Raw genomic sequence first — 21493 nt, 5'->3', positions numbered from 1 at the left:
AAACCAGCAGAGTCATAAATGTACCTTGGAGATCTTGTTGTAACTGACTAACAGTGTTAACTCCTCTGTTATTCATATTCCATCAGTGCTAATTTCTCCAAGGGTGAATAATTTCACTTCACATTGAACTTTTATATTTGTGCCCCTGCTCTGCTTACTGCTTCGTGTTAAATATTATCTTCTGGCTTTCCCAAATTCCTACATTATCTACTTATTTATCAGCCCTTGGGGAGTTGACAGCAGCCAAGTCTGTACCACATTACGCCCCCTTGTGGCTTCCTTAAGTACAGGCTTGCGTTTGTTTTGGTTTAATAATCTGCAATATCAAAAAAGCAACATTTCTAGAAATAGGATATATAGTGAGGCCAAAGAGGGAAAATAGAAGTTGACGTGCACATAGTACAGTGATGCGTGTTAAATTACAGAATATGTTTACTGCTAACTAAGCATTGTTTCTTTATGAGCTGCTCTGCATTGGTTTAGAATGTTGGTTGTTTTCCAGAACGAAGACCGCTTTAAGAAGCTAATGCAGCACAGAGCAAGAGAAAATGATTTAAGCCAGAGGTATAAATGTTGAGCAAGAGACATAAGGTCAGTCTTCAGATAGGAGTGCTATAGGATGATAGCTTCCAGCAGTGGCCTTTGAGACTTTCTGTTCTAGTTCAGTGGTAGCCAAAATGGGCCCTCCAGATGTTCTTATACCACAACTCAATCACTGGCCATTTGACATGCTGAGGTGGGTTGATGCAAATTACTCAAGAGCATCCAGAGAACACCATGCTGGCTACACCTCTGTCCTAGTTCAACCTTCTCCCGATGTTCTTGGACTACGATTTCCATCACCACCCCTGACCACTGGCCTTACCAGCTGCAGCTGGTGGGAGCTGGAGTGCAAACACCTGGAAGGCAGCAGCTTGGGGAAAGCTTACCTAACAAGTGTATGATCTAACAGGTGAACATGCCAACATGCGTGGTGCCATAGTGGGCGCACAAAACACAAACCAAAAAAATGTTGGTAGGACTTCATCTACAAGAGTTGCTCTGTCTCTGGTAATGTGGATGAAGAGACCATTTGAAGCACACCTGTAATGGGCCTAAAGGCATGGGGAGAGAAGCACTGATGTGGAAAGTCTCCCTACAAAAGGTGCAGATCCGAACAGCGGTAAAGTGGAACCTTAGAGAAGCCATGGGAGTGGCCAACACACACAAGCATTTTCAACACTCTTAATGTTCAATCAGACATAAACAAACAACCCTATTAATTTTTTGTTGGGGGTGGGGGAATAGACTAATTGTAACACACAAGGAGGCTAATTGTTTGTAACACAAGGACAGTAGACTAACTGTTTGTAAGACACAAGGACGGTAGACATAGCATCCTATGGCACAGTGAAGACTAACAGGTCTACAGTAACAGAAGCTTTTGTGGACTGGCATCCACACTGATGGAGGCGTGGATCAAAACAAACACTGGTGACATCTCATGGTTAGCAGTGGAGGCTAGTCCATAGGGTGACTGGGGCACTGCACCACTAACCTTAGTCTGCCCTCAGTACGCCAACACCTGCTTCCTCCTCCTCCTTAGTCTCAGCCCTTGTAGAACTCAGCATTGAGGTAGATGACAACAAAACCAGAATGAGTTGGCTCTGCTTGTCACTGACTCTAGCTACACCCATTCATGCTCTGGTTCCTCCTACTGTTGGCCACCCTGCCAGTCCCAAATAGGCACCAGCCACCACTGGTGGCCACTGAGGAGCCATCTTAACTCTGAGAACTGGACTGGATAAAGCCAATCTTTGGCTTAGCTAAACCTAGCAGTAAGGAGGTCCAGGGGGAAACTCCTGTCCCGGAGCCCACACACTTGTGTGCACTTGCTAAACCAGGATTTGGCCTACTGTGTCATGCAAAGTAGCTCAGTATGTATATATAGAATAAGATTGTAAACAGGCCATGAAATGCAAAAAACACAGCTTGTCGTATTTCTATTTGAAGCTCAAATATCCTTCCTAAAGTGACCAAAGGAGGATAGCAGAAATGTGCTTGATGGCACCTTGAGATCCGCAGAAGTGTAGTCACACTCCTTCTTTGCAGACACAACTAGTTTTGTATCTGGAGAAAAAGCATAAAAAAGGCAGTTCCGAAAACAAAAGCCAGCTGCCGGTGGGAGGGCAAAAAATAAATCTACACATGTCCAAAATGATCTTGCAACACGGTTGAAGAAAGCAGGCAAGAGATTAATGGCTCCAACCAGCCAAGCATAGTGTCCTTTGATAAAATCCATAATGATTATTTAGCAGAAGTGATGTCTTGATAATGGTGGACCTGGCACCTGCCCAAGACTTCATCCCCCACCCCCACCCCCCGAGGTTATGTAAACCTTGCAAATCTGTAAATAGAACTTCAAGCATCATTACTGCTCAGAATGTAAAAACAGAAAGGGAAATTGATGTTTGTGTTCTCAGCAAAGGCCAAAGAATGTAAGCCCATTTCCTCTGGTTTGCCCCCTAACCCCCCAGTCCTCCCCCCAACTCGACTCCTCAGCAGACTGCTTTGGAGATAAAGAGATTTCGTGCCACCTTATCTGCACAAGACTAAGCAAAGCCTCTTTGGTCCTTAACAGAAATGACAGACAACAGGAATTCAACAAACATTTGTTTTCTTGCACTATCTGTCCAATCCTTCCCAACTTTAAAACGGCAGCTGTTTAGGGCAGGCCTATCTCACAAGGAGCTCACCCTCCAAATACAGCCAAAAGCCTTCAACATATATTTGTATATAAATTCAAAACTAAGGCACAGAGGAGGTCACTTAATCCCTTCCGAAAAGAAACATTAAAATGCACTGGCCTCATTCCTGCAACGGAGTCCTGGCTTAAATAAGGCAGGATATACATGAGTATCATGCACCCATATGCCACTCCATTGCCGTCACTCTGCTTGAGCAGCAAACACACCACAAAGCAGCAGCTGACCACGGTTTCCCATTACGCGCAGATTGGAAACCATGGTTAATGGCTTCCTAACAATTCCAAAATTCGAGAGTCAACTTCACTACTTATACTGGGTACCCAGATGAGTGCCTACCTGCTAGTTTAGGACAACTATTCATGAAGTGGACTTTTGCAACAAGACTTGGTCTGCTTCAATCCAGTGTTTGCAACCAAGGTTAGGAACAGAAGTAGTGTTAGCCACCAACCAGGCAAATTAACCAAATAGGGAACTAGACAAATCCAATGGAGAAGAAGGCTATCAAGAGCTACTAGCCATTATAGCTATGTTCTACTTCCAAATATTTAGAGGCAAATAGCCTCTAAATATTTCTGGGAATCACAAGTGCGGAGAGCGATGTCAAGCTTGGATCCTGCTTGTGGGCTTCCCTTAGGCATCTGATTGGCCACTGGGTGTTCAGGATGCTGGACCTGATCCAGTCATGATGTTCTTCAGCTTCCAAAAGCTTTCACCACAATAAATTTGCTAGTCCCTTAAAAGTACTGCAAGATTTTTTGCGGGCTTTGATACTTCACTGCTTGCATAGTGCACGGCACTATGCAAAAATGGGTCACCTCATGTCACGATTGACAGGCAAGCAGACCTGCTTACCTATCAAACTTGTTCTCTGGGAGGTGTGAGCAGTACAGATCCAGGGTGCTGCCCAGATCCAGTTCCCCAGCCCCGATTTGTCCGCAAACAATTATACAGTGGTACCCCGCAAGACGAACGCCTCGGAAGATGAAAAACTCGCTAGACGAAGGAGTTTTTCGTTTTCTTAGCCGCTTCGCAAGACGCATTTCCCTATGGGCTTGCTTCGCAAAACGAAGCTTGCCCCGCAAGCTCCGGGGATAGCGGGGAAGCACAGCGCGCCTTCCCCTCTGTCCCCGGACCCCTTTTGAACCAAGGGGCAGCAACGGGGAGAAGTGATTCTCCCCGCCGCCCCTTGCTTTAAACAGGTCCGGGGACAGAGGGGAAGGCGCGCAGCACTTCCCCTCTGTCCCCGGACGGTCTCCATAGGAACGCATTGATTGAATTTCAATGCATTCCTATGGGAAACCGTGCTTCGCAAGACGAAAAACTCGCAAGAAGAAAAAACTTGCGGAACGAATTAATTTCGTCTTGCAAGGCACCACTGTACACGACATTCCAACCATAAGGTCTAGAAGTCTGCTTGCTTTCAGTTTTAGTTTTCATAATGAGATTTTCGGGAAAGTGGGTGTTGTGCCTATTAACACAAGAATAGGAGGCCTGCAACCCTCCAGATCTTGCTAGACCAGCACTCCCATCATTCCTGACCATTGGCCATGCTAGATGGAGTTTATGAAGAGATGGCAGCCCAGCAACATTAGGGGGGCCACAAATTCCCCACCCATGTGGGGAATCTGCTTGCTGTCTGCACTAGTGGGTAGCTGTAGAAACAGGACAAGGGAGACATCCATCTCACCAAACGTCTTCCCATTCTTAATACACTCATCATATTTCATTGTACATTTTATATTTATACAACAAAGAGGCTTGGAAATACATTCGGGAGAGTTCAAGAGGGGGAAAGGACGGGTGGTTTGCTTCTCTGTTGTTTTGCTGACAGTTGCCAAATACCCTGGGAACAGGGAAACTCAGCAGGAAAGAGGAGAGTCAACATCAATATTATCACGGCATCGTGCATGGTAGGTTAAGCTAACAGCTGCTACATTCAGCCAAGTTAAAGACTCAGACTCCACTCAGAAGTCAAACTCTTGGCAAAGACTTTTCGAGAAATCCACCCAAGGAAAAAGCTTGTAGCCTCCTCCAGATTTCAGAAGCAGCCCTGACGCCCCTATGTGTGGCCAGCCGAAGTGGTGTAATGGTTAGTGTTGGACTGGAACCGGAGATACTCAGGTTCAGCGCCTCTGCCAGCCGTGAAGTTCACTACGTCACCTTGGGCCAATCTTGGTCTAATCTACCCCACAGGGCTGTTGTGCAGACAGAGGGGGAGGGAAGAAAAAACCATCTGCATCACCCCGAGCAACTATGAGGAATGGTGGGATTAAATGTGATACAAACAAACATTACATCGTTCAGGGGAAGCTAGCAGGCTCAAAAGAAAATAAGAGCCAACACTCTTCCAGTTTACAAAGGCTTCCTCCTGCAAGACCTCCTGCCATTAGTGGCCCTTGATAAGATCCTGCTCCGTAAACTAAGCAAGAAGCCAAGCTTCCAAGAAATTTGGACTGCAGTTTTGGAACTAATACCTACACAACCAGAAGCAGTGGGAGGGACAATGCAGGGAGGGAAATGTCTCCAGTGTAATAATGGTTGTTCATCTGGGAGCCCAAAACGACACTAACCCTTATCTGAGCATGCAAGCCTGACACGCCAAACAATGAACAACCAAAATGGAAAAACTGTGATTAAAAAGGGAGGGGGACACACACTCACAAGGGCTGAGGGAGGTAGAGGAACTTGGGAGGAGGACAGGTAATAAGGGACTGCAATATTTTATTGTAACAATGTGAAAATCCTAATCAACTACAGTGGTACCTCGGGTTAAGTACTTAATTCGTTCCAGAGGTCCGTTCTTAACCTGAAACTGTTCTTAACCTGCAGCACTTTAGCTAATGGGGCCTCCCGCTGCCACCGCACCACCAGAGCACGATTTCTGTTCTCATCCTGAAGCAAAGTTCTTAACCCGAGGTACTATTTCTGGGTTAGCCGAGTCTGTAACCTCAAGCGTATGCAACCTAAAGCGTATGCAACCCAAGGCATCACTCTATAGATAAAACAAAGACTTCCCCACTGATTAACTGGCGGCCAACTTCACCCAAAAACAGATTAACAAATTTGTCTTAGGCCTCGTTCTCAAACCTGAATCTAGGCTTAACCACTTCACCCTGATAAAATGTTGCCGCACCTTGTTGGGGGTCAGGGGTGGGGAGAAAGGGGAGGATTCCTACAGAGGGGAAACCAGCATGTCAAAAATTAATCTGGACTGCAAGCCTTTTTCTCTGCTGACACGCTCGCTTCCGATGTGGAAGGATTTACTTATTTGAAGTAAGGCGGGGAACAGATAGGTGACTGTGACAAGTAGAAGCAGCCAGCAGTGGGCGCCAGTTGCTTAGCTATCAAACAGAAGTGTAATAATATACAATGGGCCACACTTTTGGAGCGGGCAAGGATATCGGATACCGTGCACAGTTCTGGTGGCTGCACCACGAAAAGTGCATCATAAAGCTGGAAAAGGTGCCGCAAAGGACAACCAAAACGATTGAGAGGCTGCAGGTCCCTTATGAAAAAAGAGGTGCAGCGTCTGCAGCTTTTCATATTAGAAAAAAAGCTGAATAAGGTGCAGAGAGGCGGACGTGACACAGGTGTGTTAAAATAGGAGTGGTGTGAAGAAACAGTGGCGTAGCGTGGGGGGTGCAGGGGGGGCCGGCCGCACCGGGCGCAACATCTGGGGGAGGGCGCTCGCACTCGCAGCTCTCTGCCCCTACCTGGCTCACTCACTCTCTCTCACTGCAGTGCTGGCTGTGCGAATCCGATCCGAGCTGCAGGGTCGCCGCCCACTGTGGAGGGGGTGGGTGCCAGGCGTGCGGTGTGGAGAGAGAGCGAGGGACTATCTGGGGGAGGGACAGTGCAGCGGCCGCCCAGCGCAGCGCTGAGCACAGGAGAGAACCACACCAGACCAAACCAGGCAGCAGCAAGAAGCAGCTGGCAGGTTAGGGGTTAGGGGGCGCAAAGTACTTGCCTTGCACCGGGTGCTGACAACCCACGCTACGCCGCTGTGAAGAAAGCAGGTAGGCCCTCGCTCACAATACTAAAATTAGGGGATGATCCAATAAAGCAGAAGAGAGGGCATTTCGGGACAGGCAACAGGAAGAACGTCTTCATAGAGCGCATAGTTGTAACTGTGGGGTTCACTTCCACAAGGTGTGTCGATGGCCACCAACCTGAATGGCTTTAAAAGGGCAGGAGACAAATTCATTCATTTGTCTGTGCTTGTGTGTGTCTTTTTATATAATGCTGTTTTACTGGTTTCAGATTGTGCTTTGGTTTTTTGTGATATATAGTTTCTTTTTTTAGACTGTACGCCTCTTAGAGTTATTCAAAGTATTAAAAGGTAAAGGGACCCCTGACCATTAGGTCTAGTCGTGACTGACTCTGGGGTTGCAGCGTTCATCTCACTTTATTGGCCGAGGGAGCCAGCGTACAGCTTCCGGGTCATGTGGCCAGCATGACTAAGCCGCTCCTGGCGAACCAGAGCAGCGCACCTTCCCGCTGGAGTGGTACCTATTTATCTACTTGCACTTTGACGTGCTTTCGAACTTCTAGGTTGGAGGAGCAGGGACCAAGCAACGGGAGCTCGCCCCGTCGCGGGGATTCGAACCGGCAATCTTCTGATCAGCAAGTCCTAGGCTCTGTAGTTTAACCCACAGTGCCACCCACATCCCATTCAAAGTATTCAGCATATATAAATGCTTTTAAGTAAATAATGTGCCTCTGAATACCAGTTGAAAGTTCTGTTTCTGTGCTCAAGTTCTGTTTCTGGACTTCCCGGAAGCATCTGGTTGCCCACTATGAGAACAGGATGCTAGACCAAGATGGGCCTTTGGTCCGATCCAACAGGGCTCTTCTGATGCCAGAAATAAGGATTGTACTCAAATGGATTTATTTTTGTTTTTGTTTGCACTCATTCAGAATGTCATTAACTCAGCCAAGCACCTCGCTGATAATGAGATGATAACTTAGTTTTGCTCGCAAGCTTACCTCCGCCTCCTTCTGCTGAAGGATCCTGTCTTTGTCTACAACTTCTTCTTCAACAGGCCTGTCAGGTACAAGAAAGGCACATTAGCATCACAAGTGCTGAAGGACAAGGATTCAGATCTTGAGCAGAAACATAATGCAGCCAACTAGACAAATAATTTGTTCAGCTGGGGGGGAAACCTAGCTCCTTTAATCAGACATTTTTTTAAAAAAAAAAACTTACGTATCTTCAATGCAAGTTCTTGCAAATATGCAGGTGGCAAAAACTGTCTTAGAAGAGGCATTTCCTCCTTTACAGGTGGGAACGTCTCTTCTGGGATTAAGCCCTGCATTATCTAAAAACAGGGATGTTGTTAGACTATAACTTTCAACATCCCAGATCACTTGCCGTGCTGGTTGAGGCTGATGCAAGTTGGGAGTCTGGCAACATCTGATCTAAAAAGCAAAGAAATATGCTTTTTTTGCTTCAGGGCAACTGTTTTATTCATTTACCGACTGCTGCAGATGTAACCAATTAGAATTCAGCCAATGATTTGACCCGAGTTTCCATATTGTAACCCTTCTCTAAAAATGCAAAAGAGGAATTGCCTTTCTGCAATTTTCTCAAGCCCAGGCAGCCTTGCAGCTGTCACCTTCTCATTCTTCACTCTTGTTTTGTATAAGGAATTTCCTGGATTTTTACACCCTAATTCTGTCCTACACTTCAGTGGAGCCATTTCCTCTGCCTACCCCCCTACCCACACCCTATGGCACCAAGTTATAAAACAAAGAACCAGCCCAGACACACACAGTCATTTCCTTAACTAGAAATATTTCTGCACTCTCGCGCCGAGCGATATCAAAGAGAAACAAGCTTTTTTGTCAGGAAAGGCACAACATGAACAGAAAAGATTCACACACTAAAAACAGAATGGTCAAGGGCACAATATTCACACAGAGGGACTGAAGTGAGTTTAGAGTGGCATCAGGAAGAGGAATTGAGACATTTTTTAGCCAAGATAATTTGCCTGGTTATATAAAATTAATACAGAGAGAAGGAAGCCAGGACATTCTCAATCAAGAATCGTTGGACTACAGTGGTACCTCTGGTTACATACTTAATTTGTTCCAGAGGTCTGTTCTTAACCTGAAACTGTTCTTAACCTGAAGCACCACTTTAGCTAATGGGGCCTCCTCCTGCTACTGCTGCTGCCACGCCGCCAGAGCACGATTTCTGTTCTCATCCTGAAGCAAAGTTCTTAACCCAAGGTACTATTTCTGGGTTAGCAGAGTCTGTAACCTGAAGTGAATGTAACCCGAGGTACCACTGTACATTTCTGAAGGTTGAAGAGCCAAGCCTCACAGGGGTTGGTTCACACAGGCATGAACACTACTTGACTGATTCCTCGGCACTCAACAAGCCACAGCTGAATTAGTGAGTTAGAAGAAGAAGAAGAAGAGTTTGGATTTGATATCCCGCCTTTCACTCCCCTTCAGGAGTCTCAAAGCGGCTAACATTCTCCTTTCCCTTCCTCCCCCACAACAAACACTCTGTGAGGTGAGTGGGGCTGAGAGACTTCGGAGAAGTGTGACTGGCCCAAGGTCACCCAGCAGCTGCATGTGGAGGAGCGGAGACTCGAACCCGGTTCCCCAGATTACAAGACTACCGCTCTTAACCACTGCACCACACTGGCTCTTTAATGCTGGTTATTACAGCATTAAACACACTGCATTTGAGAGGGCATTTAAAAGTTCTGCCCATATGGTGTTTGATTTGGTTTGGGGGTGGTTCATTCAGGCCCACAGATCTCAACTTGACATCAATAGATGAACATGTGTGAAAACATCCCTTTGCCTTTCCAGTGCAGTCTGCAAATGGGGACTCTGAACGCAGTCCACTGTGACCATCTGCGCATGCTGTTTTAAAATATATGAGATATGTGCAAAACGTATAGGAATTGCTGTGAGATCTACGCATGAGACAGAGAAGGGGCAACAGCATTGCATGCAAAAGGTTCAGTTCCTAAAATATTTAGTTTAAAACACTAGAAGCAGTCTTATACCAGGTCAGATTAATTGTCACCTATTGTCTACAATGGCTACAGTTCTCTAGGGACTCGGGCTTTCCCATACCCAGCTACCCAATCCATTTTAACTGGAGGTTCCAGTGGCTGAGCCTGGGACTCTCTGTATGAAAAGCATGTGCTGTACTACAGAACTACAGTGTGTCACAAGCCTAGATTATGGATCTCAGGGAACAACATCGGGAGAAGATTTTGGCCAAGAGTGTGGAGAACTGCTGCTGGACAGAACAGGCATAACAAGGCTAGATGAACAAGTAGCCTGATGTAGTATAAGGCAGATTTCAATGTTCGTATGCATATTCCCCATATCTATCTAAACGGCCCAAGTCAGATGGGCAACTTAAGAATAAAAGGGTTGCATCCAACAAGGTCAACCCATTTGCACATACCTAAAGACACCTCCAGAGGATCAGGGGAATCCCCAGGACAGATCTGGGGGGTGCATGGGAGTGGACTCTCCATTGAGCAAGCGGCAGTTCTTGCAGAAACAAGAAAAGTTTGGATACAACCCAAAGATTACATCAATTACTGAATGAATACTGGGTGGGGGGGGGGGGAGAGATGTGATATTTCACAAAGCCCTTAGCTGGTATACTTTCTGGAGCTTGCATGCACACACACACACACACACACACACACAGCATCCTAGCTGGATCAGTGGTTTCTTCCCGTTAATTAACACAGAGGAAGCAATTTAAAACAGGAGCCCCTTCCCCTTGGTTTCCGTGTGTGTTTTCAGGCTAGGAAAAGGAAGGGAGAGGTTACGAGAATGAGATCAGCAGATACAGGAGTTGGGGAGGGGGTTGTTTCTGAAGCTACTTTTAAGAGCAAGGCTGGGCAGAGTCATAAGGGAGAAAGCACAACTCAAGAGAGAGACTCACTTGCCGGTGCGTTTTAGCCTCTCTGACCGGAAGTTTTCGTAGTGCAAATCTTGAGTCACTTCTTGAAGATCCTGCATGTGGGTCCTGAAACGAGAAACGCAGCTTTTAACTTCCTTTGCCAGGAACTCCCGAGTCAAATTTTATTAAGTTAGGTTCATCTCTTAACTGGATAAAAAGCGGCATCACGGCCTTTACAGACATGATTCATGCCAATGCTTTTTTCATGCCACTTCTTGGTACAGTCGTACCTTGGATCTCGAACGCCTTGGCTCCCAAACAAATCAGCTCCAGAACAATCAAAACCCGGAAGTGAGTGTTCCGGTTTTCAAATGTTCTTTTGGAAGCCAAACGTCTGAAAAGGCTTCCGTGGCTTCCGATTGGCTGCCGGAGCTTCCTGCACCCAATCAGAAGCCACACTTTGGTTTTTGAACGTTTTGGAAGTCAAACGGACTTCTGGAATGGATTCCATTCGACTTCCAAGGTACGGCTGTACCTGAAATCCACGTGCACGGAAATTTATATATGTAATAAAAACAGAATGAAGTTATAAACGGGAAGCACACAACTCAACAAAAACAATTGAGGAGCCCACAAATACATAAATTTGGACTAAGAATAGAAAATTCAACCACTATTTAAAAAAAGAAAAAGAAAAATCTTGTTTCAGGCCCATACTCTCCACACCGTATGTTTAAAGTACTATTATACCGCCACAGAGTCACTGCTTCTGTCAAAGAATGCTGAGAAATGCAGTCTGTAAAGTGTTTGAGATTTGTTAGAAGAGACCCCTATTCCCCTCACCGAACTACAATTCCCAGAGTGGTTTCACAATCAAGCCCTCTTCCCAAGGAACTCTTTTAGGGGAACAGGGGTCTCTCCTAACAATTCTCAGCATCCTAAAACGACCTTTCCCAGGATTCTTTGTGGAAGCAGTGACTGTTTAAAGGTGGGGAAGACTCCATGTCCGAACCCTTGGAGAGCCATTGCCAGTCAGCGCAGATAATACTAAGCTAGGTAGACCAAGGGTCTGACTCAATATAAGGCAGCCTCCTATGTTCCCCTAATCCACTGTTTATTCTATGAACTGCCCTGAGCCCTGCAGGTATAGGGTGGGATAGAAATTCAATGAATGAATGGTTTTCTCCATTTTTACTAACCCATTATAACTGAAATGCTGTATTTTCTGTCTTTTCAATGACAAGATCCATAAGCTTAATTTAAATTTTAACCGATTCCAAACTTCAAGTAAAAACAGACAGTATTCTGTTCCTACAACCCACATCCTCAACAATTCTCTACTGCGGTGCTACATATTGGTAAGCTTCGCACAGGTCCACCCACTTTAGAAAAATGTTTATCTGGGATGTTTTCTTAAATTTGGTGCTAAGAGGAACTTCCTAGCCTGGAAAGTATCATATGTGAAGGAAGATGGGAGTGTGGTGGACGAGTAGCATGTAAAGTGAATGTACTCTTCCATCAAGTCAGCCTTTTCACTTGACCTACAGACACAATAAAATACAGAATCTGATCCTCCACCTTACTTGCGGAAATAGTCTTCACTATCACTGTGGCTTCAAAGGTGAAAGTCACATGTGACATGGAAGCAATCCAGCAGGGGGAAATCTTTGACTGGAACTTTACCAAGCCAAGGATGTATAATGGAATCAAATGCCACTGAATTGCTGTAACCCACAAAGCCTGATTAATGGAATTACCCTAGGAGGAATAACTCAGACATTATTAAGATTCACATAGCTAAGTAGCACTTTTTGGATTATCAACCCTAACATATTCCTGGAATTTTACTATATTTAGTTTCTCAGCACTTGCTGCAAGGAATGCTCCGCTTGACTTGTTTCAAGTCTTTTTTGGTACAATTGCATTGTTAGAGGAGATAACATGCATTAGTCGAGGTGCGTGTGCATGTACGGAGGGGTGAGAGAGAGAAATCTATACACTGACAAGGAAGCTATAACATATCTTGTGGCTATGATTCAGAACAGATACACATTGCAGAATAAAACTAAAATCAACTTCAATCTCTTGCAAAAGCAAATATTGAAATAACTCAGATTCCAAGAATCCCCCTTGCCAATCAGAGCTGCAACATGATCAAGATGAATTCCGAAACATCCTGACATTTCAAATTTAAATTCCTTTAAGGATTTCTGCTTCAAAATATGGTACATTCCAATTAAAGCAAACCAGATTTTAAGCAAGCCACCTATTTCCTAACAACATTTTTATTGATTATTTAGCCAAGAAACAAAAGACAAAAGCAGTTTCAGTATAAAGAAAGAAGCAGAGTTCTCACGTAAACCTTGCAGCTAAACAGGCGAACATGTTTTTGTGGACAGTATGTACAAGAGGGATCTCTCTCTAACAAACACATTTTGTTAGAGATGCCTGTAGTTTAAGACTAAATAAGGGACTCTACTTACACCAGCATGGTGCGTAACTTCAGGAAATCATTGTGCTCCGGATTCTCGACTTCCACCACTCCCCAGGGATACAGGCGACCTCTGATCTTTTTCCCTTTCACTTCAATAAGTTGGTTGGACCCAATCACAGCAAAAGGAATGCTAGCCTAGATGAGTCAATAAATTCCATTTTATAAGATCATCAATGAATAATGACAATGGTATGAGTCAACTTGCCACTTAATACCCAGAAACTGGAGTTGTGAGATGTTGGCAAGGGTATTATTTCAACTGCAAATATGCCTTCCTATATGCAATAATTATAGCAAAACTAACACCTACATGAGGAATACATTTAAATTAGACAAATGCCCAATTTAGCACCTGTTGATGTTGAACCCACCTTCAGAACTCGGGTCTGTTCTTTGAATTCCTCGTCCTCATCAGAATCTGCATCAGGTAATTGGTAAATCCTTATGCCATGTTCAGAAATCTCATCTAAAACCTATGAGTGCAGGCAAGCAAGAGACAAAAACGCAGGTGCGATTTTTAGTTACATTCTACATTAGGTGTACATACATGAATTCTGAGAGCCTGCAGTGGTGCAGTGTGTTGAGACTTGGATCTGGGAGACCAGGGTTCAAATCCTTGCCCAGGTATGAATCTCCCTGGGTTACCTTGGGCCAGTCACTCACTCTCAGTCTAACCTATCTCAAGGTGTTGTTTTTGGGATTACCGTATTTTTCGCTCCATAAGACGCACTTTTTTCTTCCTAAAAAGTAAGGGGAAATGTCTGTTCATCTTACGGAGCGAATGTGTGGTCCTTGGAGCCGAATTGCCCAGGGGCAAAAAGCAGATCAGGCTTTTCTTTTGAAAGCAGGAAGTGGGTGTTGAAACAAAGCCGTTGATCGTTTGCCGATCGGGGAGAGAGATATGGGACGCTAGAGATAAAGGAGGCTGCCTAGGAGGGGAGAGGTAAAGACAGCAAACTTGCAAAGGGGGGAAACAAGAAAACTAAAGCAAAATCATGCACCCACTGTTGCGTGGGGCCGCAATGGCGCAAAAACGTGGTTACAAAGCACAGATCCACATGGATCCTCAGGATTTTTGCTTTGGGTTATCCCAAATTCACCATCAGATCACATGTCTGTGGCCACAGCATGAACCACAAAAATCATACATCCACTGTTTCGTTCAGAATATTTTTTTTCTTGGTTTCCTCCTCTAAAAACTAGGTGCGTCTTATGGAGCGAAAAATACAGTAAATTAGAAGCGAGGAAACCGTGTACACCACCTTGAGCTCCTTGGAGAGAAAGGTGTGACATAAATGAAATGATTACCATAAATAATAAATTGTATTCTTATGTTGTTGCCACTCAAACCCCACAGCTTGCATTATTTCAGCTATTAAGGGATTTGTTCCTAAAGCACTGACCTATTCTTCCATTTTTCTTACACTCCTTCGTGATGATTAAATTAAATTGATTGCTTCCACTAGCAAATGTCACTAGATTGCAATATGAAGTTACTGTTTAAACACTATCCCTAGACAGAAAAATAGTTAAGAGTTATTGATTCTTTAGCTTGTTATTGGGGAGCAGGGAGTGTTTGGTAAAAAAAAAAAGAAAGAAAAAATAATTTTGCAACAGGGAAAGATTCGGTTTAGCACTGCAAAATTCAGCTGTTATTTGGGAGGGGAAGTAATTGTGATGCACTTTGAAGCTTAACAAAATTATGAATTGGCGTTTCCTCCCGCACAGAACCCAAAAGACTAAGATAATTTTCAATTGTGTAAAATCCAGCAAGCCTCCCAAAGGCATGATTTTGAAGCAACTGGGATTCTGGAGAGAAAACCCAAGACATCCAGAGAAAATCCTGACTTGTGAAAGGCAACTAGATCTTGTTCAGACAACACTAAAAGGTAAAGGTACCCCTGACCATTAGGTCCAGTTGCAGACAACTCTGGAGTTGAGCACTCATCTTGCGCTATAGGCCGAGGGAGCCAGCGTTTGTCCGTAGACAGCTTCCGAGTTATGTGGCGAGCATAACTAAGCCACCTCTGGTGAACCAGAGCAGTGCACAGAAACGCCGTTTACCTTCCCGCTGGAGTGGTACCTATTTATCTACTTGCACTTGACGTGCTCTCGAACTGCCAGGTGGGCAGGAGCTGGGACCGAACAATGGGAGCTCCCCCCATCGCAGGGATTTGAACTGCCGACCTTCCGATCAGCAAGCCCTAGGCTCTGTGGTTTAGACCACAGCGCCACCCACGTCCCTCGGACAACACTTCTTTGAATTAATAAGCCATTATTTACTAAGCTGAGAACAAGTAGCCTGTCCACATACCCCCCGCTGCATACCAGCATGGTGTTGTTTCTATTGTGGTTTGTGCAAACCACAGTTTCCAGAATCTCTGGTTTAATTTTGACTTACTAACTGGGATCAGATTCTAGATATACGGTGGTACCTCAGGTTAAGTACTTAATTCGTTCCGGAGGTCCGTTCTTAACCTGAAACTGTTCTTAACCTGAAGCACCACTTTAGCTAATGGGGCCTCCTGCTGCTGCCGCACCACCGGAGCATGATTTCTGTTAACCCGAGGTACTATTTCTGGGTTAGCGGAGTCTGTAACCTGAAGCGTATGTAACCCGAGGTACCACTGTATATCCCTGATTAGTAATCAGAGATTAAGCCAGTTTCCTGGTTCATATGGGAAACTGTGGTTTAAATGCACCACGACAGAAGCATCAACGCCCCTGCACAGGTAAAGAGATGAAGCAGGGGTGATGGGCCAAATATGGTACATCTGATACTGTGAACCAGCCCATTCAGCCAGAACGGGGTATGAAGAACGGAAGGGGTCAGTGGTCAATCTGAGCACTGAAAAAGTTCCCCAAGAAAGACTTCACAGAAAGGGAAAGCAATGGAGTTGCTCTACGGCCTTCCGCACCGTCAATCATTAAATGAGATAAATAGCCAACAACAAATAGCCCAGTCCACCAAAACCCCAACACACTGGAGAAGGAAATGTATTCTCTATGCAAATCTCGGTACTTCCTTAAGGAAGCATGCCTGACACAGCTTGGTTTTAAAGGCACAGCATCTCTAGCATTTGCTACACAACAGAAAGTCAGTCCCAATGCAGAGGAGCAGGGTGGCATTGCAGCTCGCCTTTCACCAGAGGCACGGAACAAGAAAGCCCATTTCTCTGGGCAGAGATCTTAGCGATAAAAGAGGAACAATGGCGGGAAAAAGCCAACAAGGGTGCTGGAATAATATATCACAGCTGTTCAGCCAAGTGCTTTCCTGAAAGGGGAAAGGGGGGGGAGCAAATCTCAAGGAAAAACAAACTGCTTTTCATATTCCCAACAATGAAGCAACATTTTGCTGCTTTGGACATCGGTTTTATTGGCCCCAGGAGGTTCTGTGGTTCCTAAAGATTAGCATTCCCCGGGGAAATGTGTTAAGAAGTCAAAATCCAAGGTTCCCCCCCCCCAAAAAAAATCCCCATTCTCATGTAATCATTCTTTTGAGCAGATTTCCTCTTGCGGCTTTGCAGCACACAGCTTGTGAAACTGCCCTCCAATTCTTCTCGCTCAAAAGAAGGGTGTTTTTATATTAAAAATGAAAAGTGAAGTTTGAATTCCACAGAGTCAAAACAGGAATTACACCAAGCTGGGTTTCCTTGACAGAAGCCCCACAACTAAGCTTTCTGCTTATTCAAAACAAAAAACCCTCTCCACAATTCAGGACAAAAAACAAAGCCCAAAAAACCCCTCGCATTACCTTAGATTGATTGCCAAATGGCAGAGACATCTAAAAAAAAACCTAGCAAAGGCTTCAAAGCTCCATCAGGAGAGGCAGATCCTGATCCCCTGCCTTGATTACAGATTTTGAATACAGAGATGTTTTTTGAGTTAGAAAAATATACAGTAGCTAAGCTTTCAAAGCTCTGGATCAACATTAAAAGCATTCAATCTTGGTTAAGCTGCTGGTAACAATGGCTGACCCAAGCGGACCAAAGGGCTAAGATGTTTATATTTATTTGTCCTTTAAGTGCTCCTTATTAGGCAACGGTTTTGTTGCAGCTGGTGTTCATTTAAAGCAGCGGTAAGGAACCTCAGGCTGGGGGGGGGGGGCAATGCAGCTCTTGAACTCTCCATCAGCCCTGCTTCACACCCCAAGTGTTTTGGCGTGGCTGGAATGCATTCTCAAACTCTGATCAATCCTCTTGCTTGTCTGGAGGACAGAGGGGGACGCATGCGAGTGTGTGTAGAAACCAACCTACAAAGGTAAAATCTGCATTCATTGCTCCGCCCACGTCTGCCTCTGGTCCTGCCTGCCCCCCCTCCCTGCATGTCCCCACCCACACCGGCTGCCCAGAAAGGCATGCTGGCTGAGTAAGGTTCTCCATCTCTGATTTAAAGCAAAATAAATAGTGAACGTTAATAATAATAATTTATTATTTATACCCCACCCATCTGGCTGAGTTTCCCCAGCCACTCTGGGCGGCTTCCAATCAAGTGTTAAAAACAATACAACATTAAATTTACAAGTGTGCATTGTTAAATCTAGACTAAGAGGAATAGTTTCAGCGCATTTGCATTATCAGACAGCAGCCTGGAAAGAGCTCTAGCGCATTATACTTTTTGCAACTAATTGCTTAATTAACTAATAAGGAACAGGCAGTTCCATCAATCAAAATGCTACTTTTTGAATGAAATGACTTGCATAAAATGAGTTTGATTCCCACCCACCCCATATTGTGAAGATCAACAGTCCTTTTCTCCCTTTTAATGCAAGGGAATTTAATTGAAGAGTGGTGTGTAAATACTCATGATAAGGAAAACAAACAGCCTGCTTTGGTTGCGTTTATTCCTTCCTCCTCGCCCCCTGATTTATTCATTACCTTTTTGAAAAATCAAGAGCAGTTAAAAATAACGCTCAATCCTGCCCATTTGACAGACTAAAACGTGCTGTCCGATTAGCAGGAGAACAGATTGAACAAAAACATTTTTTTAAAAATACAAAACACAAAAGTGGTTTCAAGTGCCATGTTAGAAGAGGCACACCCTCTTCTGCACCAGAAATTAAAGAGAACATCTAAAATGATGCCCATTATAACCGAATTGTGTCATCTGAAAATACAGAGAAAGTATACTCCCCCCTCCTCCTTTAGAACAGGTGTTTGTCAGCTGCCTCCCTACTTAGGCCAGCCACCCTGTAAATTTAATTGATGGGCAGCATGAATGAAATTCATTATGGAATAAAGGTGGACTGCATACACTCTTAATATAATGCAAACAGCCTTCTACTCGGCATTTGCTCAGGAACTGCATGAAACAAAAACAAAAAATCAGTGCAGTTTTCATTCCACTATCTTGATTCAAAATGATGTCCAATCCTAATATATATATAAAAGTGATATCAGGAACTGTAATTTGGTTATGGGATATTAAGAGGTGTCCAAATGCATAGCAAACAGATACACAACTTTCTAAGGCATATACTCATCAGAAACGGGATGTGGCATTTTGTTTTAAAGCTTATACATACATACCCTTCTTTTCAGTCTCTCTCTCTCCTTCAGTGTCAAAGTGTCTGCCTTGGCAATCACTGGGACAATGTTGACTTTCCCATGAAGTGCTTTCATGAATTCTACATCCAAGGGCTTCAGCCTGTGTATCAATTATTGGGGGGGGGGGGGAGGAAACCTCAATAATTATTAATGGAGTCCTGAGTGAAGATATCCTTGGCAGCATCTTATGGATCATCTGTTATGTATCTAAAGTCAAAAAGATCCCAACAAGCAGCAGGGCCTTTGCAAATGCAGCCCTGGAACTCCAGAACACCCTTTTATGGGTGGTTCATTTATCTCCCTCTTTAATTCCACAAACAGAATTAGTCCTCTGCTCTTGTGTTTAGTCCTGCTGCTGATATTGTTTTGATAACCATTGGGGGGGGGGTCTGGAGAGGATCGCCAAACGTTGCTGGACCACAACTTCCATCGCCCCTGACCTGCTTATATACTCAGTAGCTTCTTAAGCTAATGTTTTCAATATCATTGAGTAATTTTTAAAATGAACATTTCTCCCATTGAACTGCAATCTCCCAAATTTAGATCTTGGTCTCTAACACTCATCTGCCATCACATCAATACAGTTGTACCCTGGTTGCCAAAACCCCTTGGAACACATACGTTTCGGTTCCTGAACGATCGGAAACCAGAAGTGAGTGTTCGAGTTTTTGAATGATTTTCGGAAGTCGAACATCCAGCGCGGCTTCCATGGCTTCTGATTGGCTGCAGGACGCTCCTGTAGCCAATCGGAAGCCGTGTCTTTGTTTCTGAACAGTTCCGGAAGTCGAAAGGACTCCTGGAACACATTCTATTTGAGAATCAAGGTACGACTGTATAACCAGCTGACTGGAACTGATGGGAGTTGGTGTCTAGCAACTTTTAGAGGGCCACAGGTCCCCCCATCATTGTTTTAGAATGTTCAATATTTTCAATATTGTTATTTCAGTTGGGGGCAGGAGGGCGTACACCATTTTTAGAGTTTAAGCTGAAGTATAACTCTTGTAAGTTAAAGAAAGTTCTACTTTTGCTGGGAACAAACAGAACTTCCAAGACCCAGGTGAAAAGTAAAACTACTTACTTCAAATGTGGGTGGCTGACATGCTTAATTAAACTTTCCATTTACACATATGAAAAGACATAGTTATTACAACTTTTAAGTTTCTAGATAGTCATCCATTTTTAATATGTGCCCCTGACAAGTTTTAATAGCAAATCCTCTCTGAAATGGAGGTCATTAATCCCAAAGATGATTTTAATTGAGTTGGCCGACTGACAACAAAGAAACATGCTTTGCTCGTAAGGTGGTTAAATCTCTTTGCTGGAATTTCCCCAGCGGCTGCTTAATGGTGAAAAAAAGTTTACCCTAGAATGCAAATCTTTTCTTACCCATGTCCAAAGGGGGATATGAAGTAAAAGCAGCAATGAACTCTGTTGTCTACAATATGGCGCCTGTTGAGGCCGCTCTCGTCATGAAGGTACCTTTCAAACTGATTGTCAATGTAGTGGATGATGGTCTTGAAACTGCAGTGAGAGAAAAGGGAAAAGGAGGAACTTGTGATGAGACAGGTTTGCATCCACTTGTGAACTATTTAGCTTCTACTTCTTACTGCTTCTTCTCTAGAAGCCCTAACCTTCAAGGCATTCAGAGCATGCTTCCTCACACTCTGTGCCTCCCATTTTTTCTTCACAACCATTAGTGGTGACTGGTGCCCACTTGGACGGGGGCAGGAAGCCCAACAATAAGTTGAGCGTGAGCCAATGGGATGTGGAACCAATTCAACCTAGTTTTGTCCCCCTTCTCCTTCCAGCGATTCCCCTCACAGAGCTACACTTCCCAGAGTGGTTTAACAAATGGCTCCCCTAACCATTAGGTCCAGTCATGGCCGATTCTGGGGTTGTGGCGCTCATCTCGCTTTATTGGCCGAGGGAGCTGGCGCACAGCTTCCAGGTCATGTGGCCAGCATGACTAAGCCGCTTCTGGCAAACCAGAGCAGCGCACGGAAATGCCGTTTACCTTCCCGCCGGAGCAGTACCTATTTATCTACTTGCACTTTGATGTGCTTTCGAACTGCTAGGTTGGTAGGAGCAGGGACCGAGCAACGGGAGCTCACCCCGTCACAGGGATTTGAACTGCCGACCTTCTGATCGGCAAGCCCTAGGCTATGTGGTTTAACCCACAGCGCCACCCGCGTCCCTCTGGAGCGGGGAATAGGGGTCTGCTAACAACTCTGAGCCCCTTTAAACTACAGTTCCCAGGATTCTGGGGAGAAGCCATGACTTTTTAAAGTGGTATGACGATGCTTTATATGTATTGTGCAGAAGGGGTCTAGTTCTGCCTTTGTTCCTATTCTCCTCTTTGCTAAATTCCACAAAGGTAATACTGACACTAAGGAGGAGGGGGGAGGTGGCTGACAGCCAGTGCCAATCACCTAGACTGGTTTAAAGTACTGTAATGAGGTAAGCATGTGGGGGCTGACTCAAGGCATACCGATCTTGGTGGGGCTGCCACATTATGGACCAACATAAAGCATGTTTACAGCGCAACACGCAGCATGACTTGGACACGCGACAGTAAAATGCCAGCAGAATTAAGTACAAGTGAAAAAAGGAAGCCACCCACCCAAAGCAGGAACACTTTCAAAAGGCTGACTAATTCTGAGTCACCTCTTTCGCAGCCCTTTCCCTTCCCTCCTTTCTCATGCTTTCCTTTAGGACTAGAGTTATTAGGGCTACAAACCTCATGAAGCGTCATGCCTGATGTTTCTCTCCCTGCCAACTCTCAAACCCACCCCAATGTTGGTTCCGAACCTCAGGGTTTTCC

At 44.7% G+C, this 21493-nt stretch overlaps 1 protein-coding gene across 2 annotated transcripts in view; it reads right to left on the bottom strand.

Moving 5' to 3' along the window:
• LOC310834133 (septin-2) overlaps nt 1-21493 on the bottom strand; it is a 62894-nt gene that overhangs the window by 16698 nt on the left and 24703 nt on the right. For both annotated transcript variants that reach the window (XR_014559103.1, XM_083717578.1), the window contains exons 6-11: nt 20059-20193; nt 18655-18772; nt 13498-13599; nt 13116-13261; nt 10675-10758; nt 7734-7791 (exon numbers count right to left, since the gene is read on the bottom strand). Coding sequence is in view for 1 of the 2 variants with exons in the window: in XM_083717578.1 (XP_083573704.1) it covers nt 7734-7791; nt 10675-10758; nt 13116-13261; nt 13498-13599; nt 18655-18772; nt 20059-20193 (643 nt within the window). In the remaining variant the exon portion in view is untranslated. The remainder of the gene's footprint in view (nt 1-7733; nt 7792-10674; nt 10759-13115; nt 13262-13497; nt 13600-18654; nt 18773-20058; nt 20194-21493) is intronic.

Source organism: Podarcis gaigeae (assembly GCF_964106915.1).
Source record: "Podarcis gaigeae genome assembly, chromosome: 16".
NCBI lineage: Eukaryota > Metazoa > Chordata > Lepidosauria > Squamata > Lacertidae > Podarcis > Podarcis gaigeae.
This window is presented reverse-complemented; position numbering and strand designations above follow the sequence as displayed.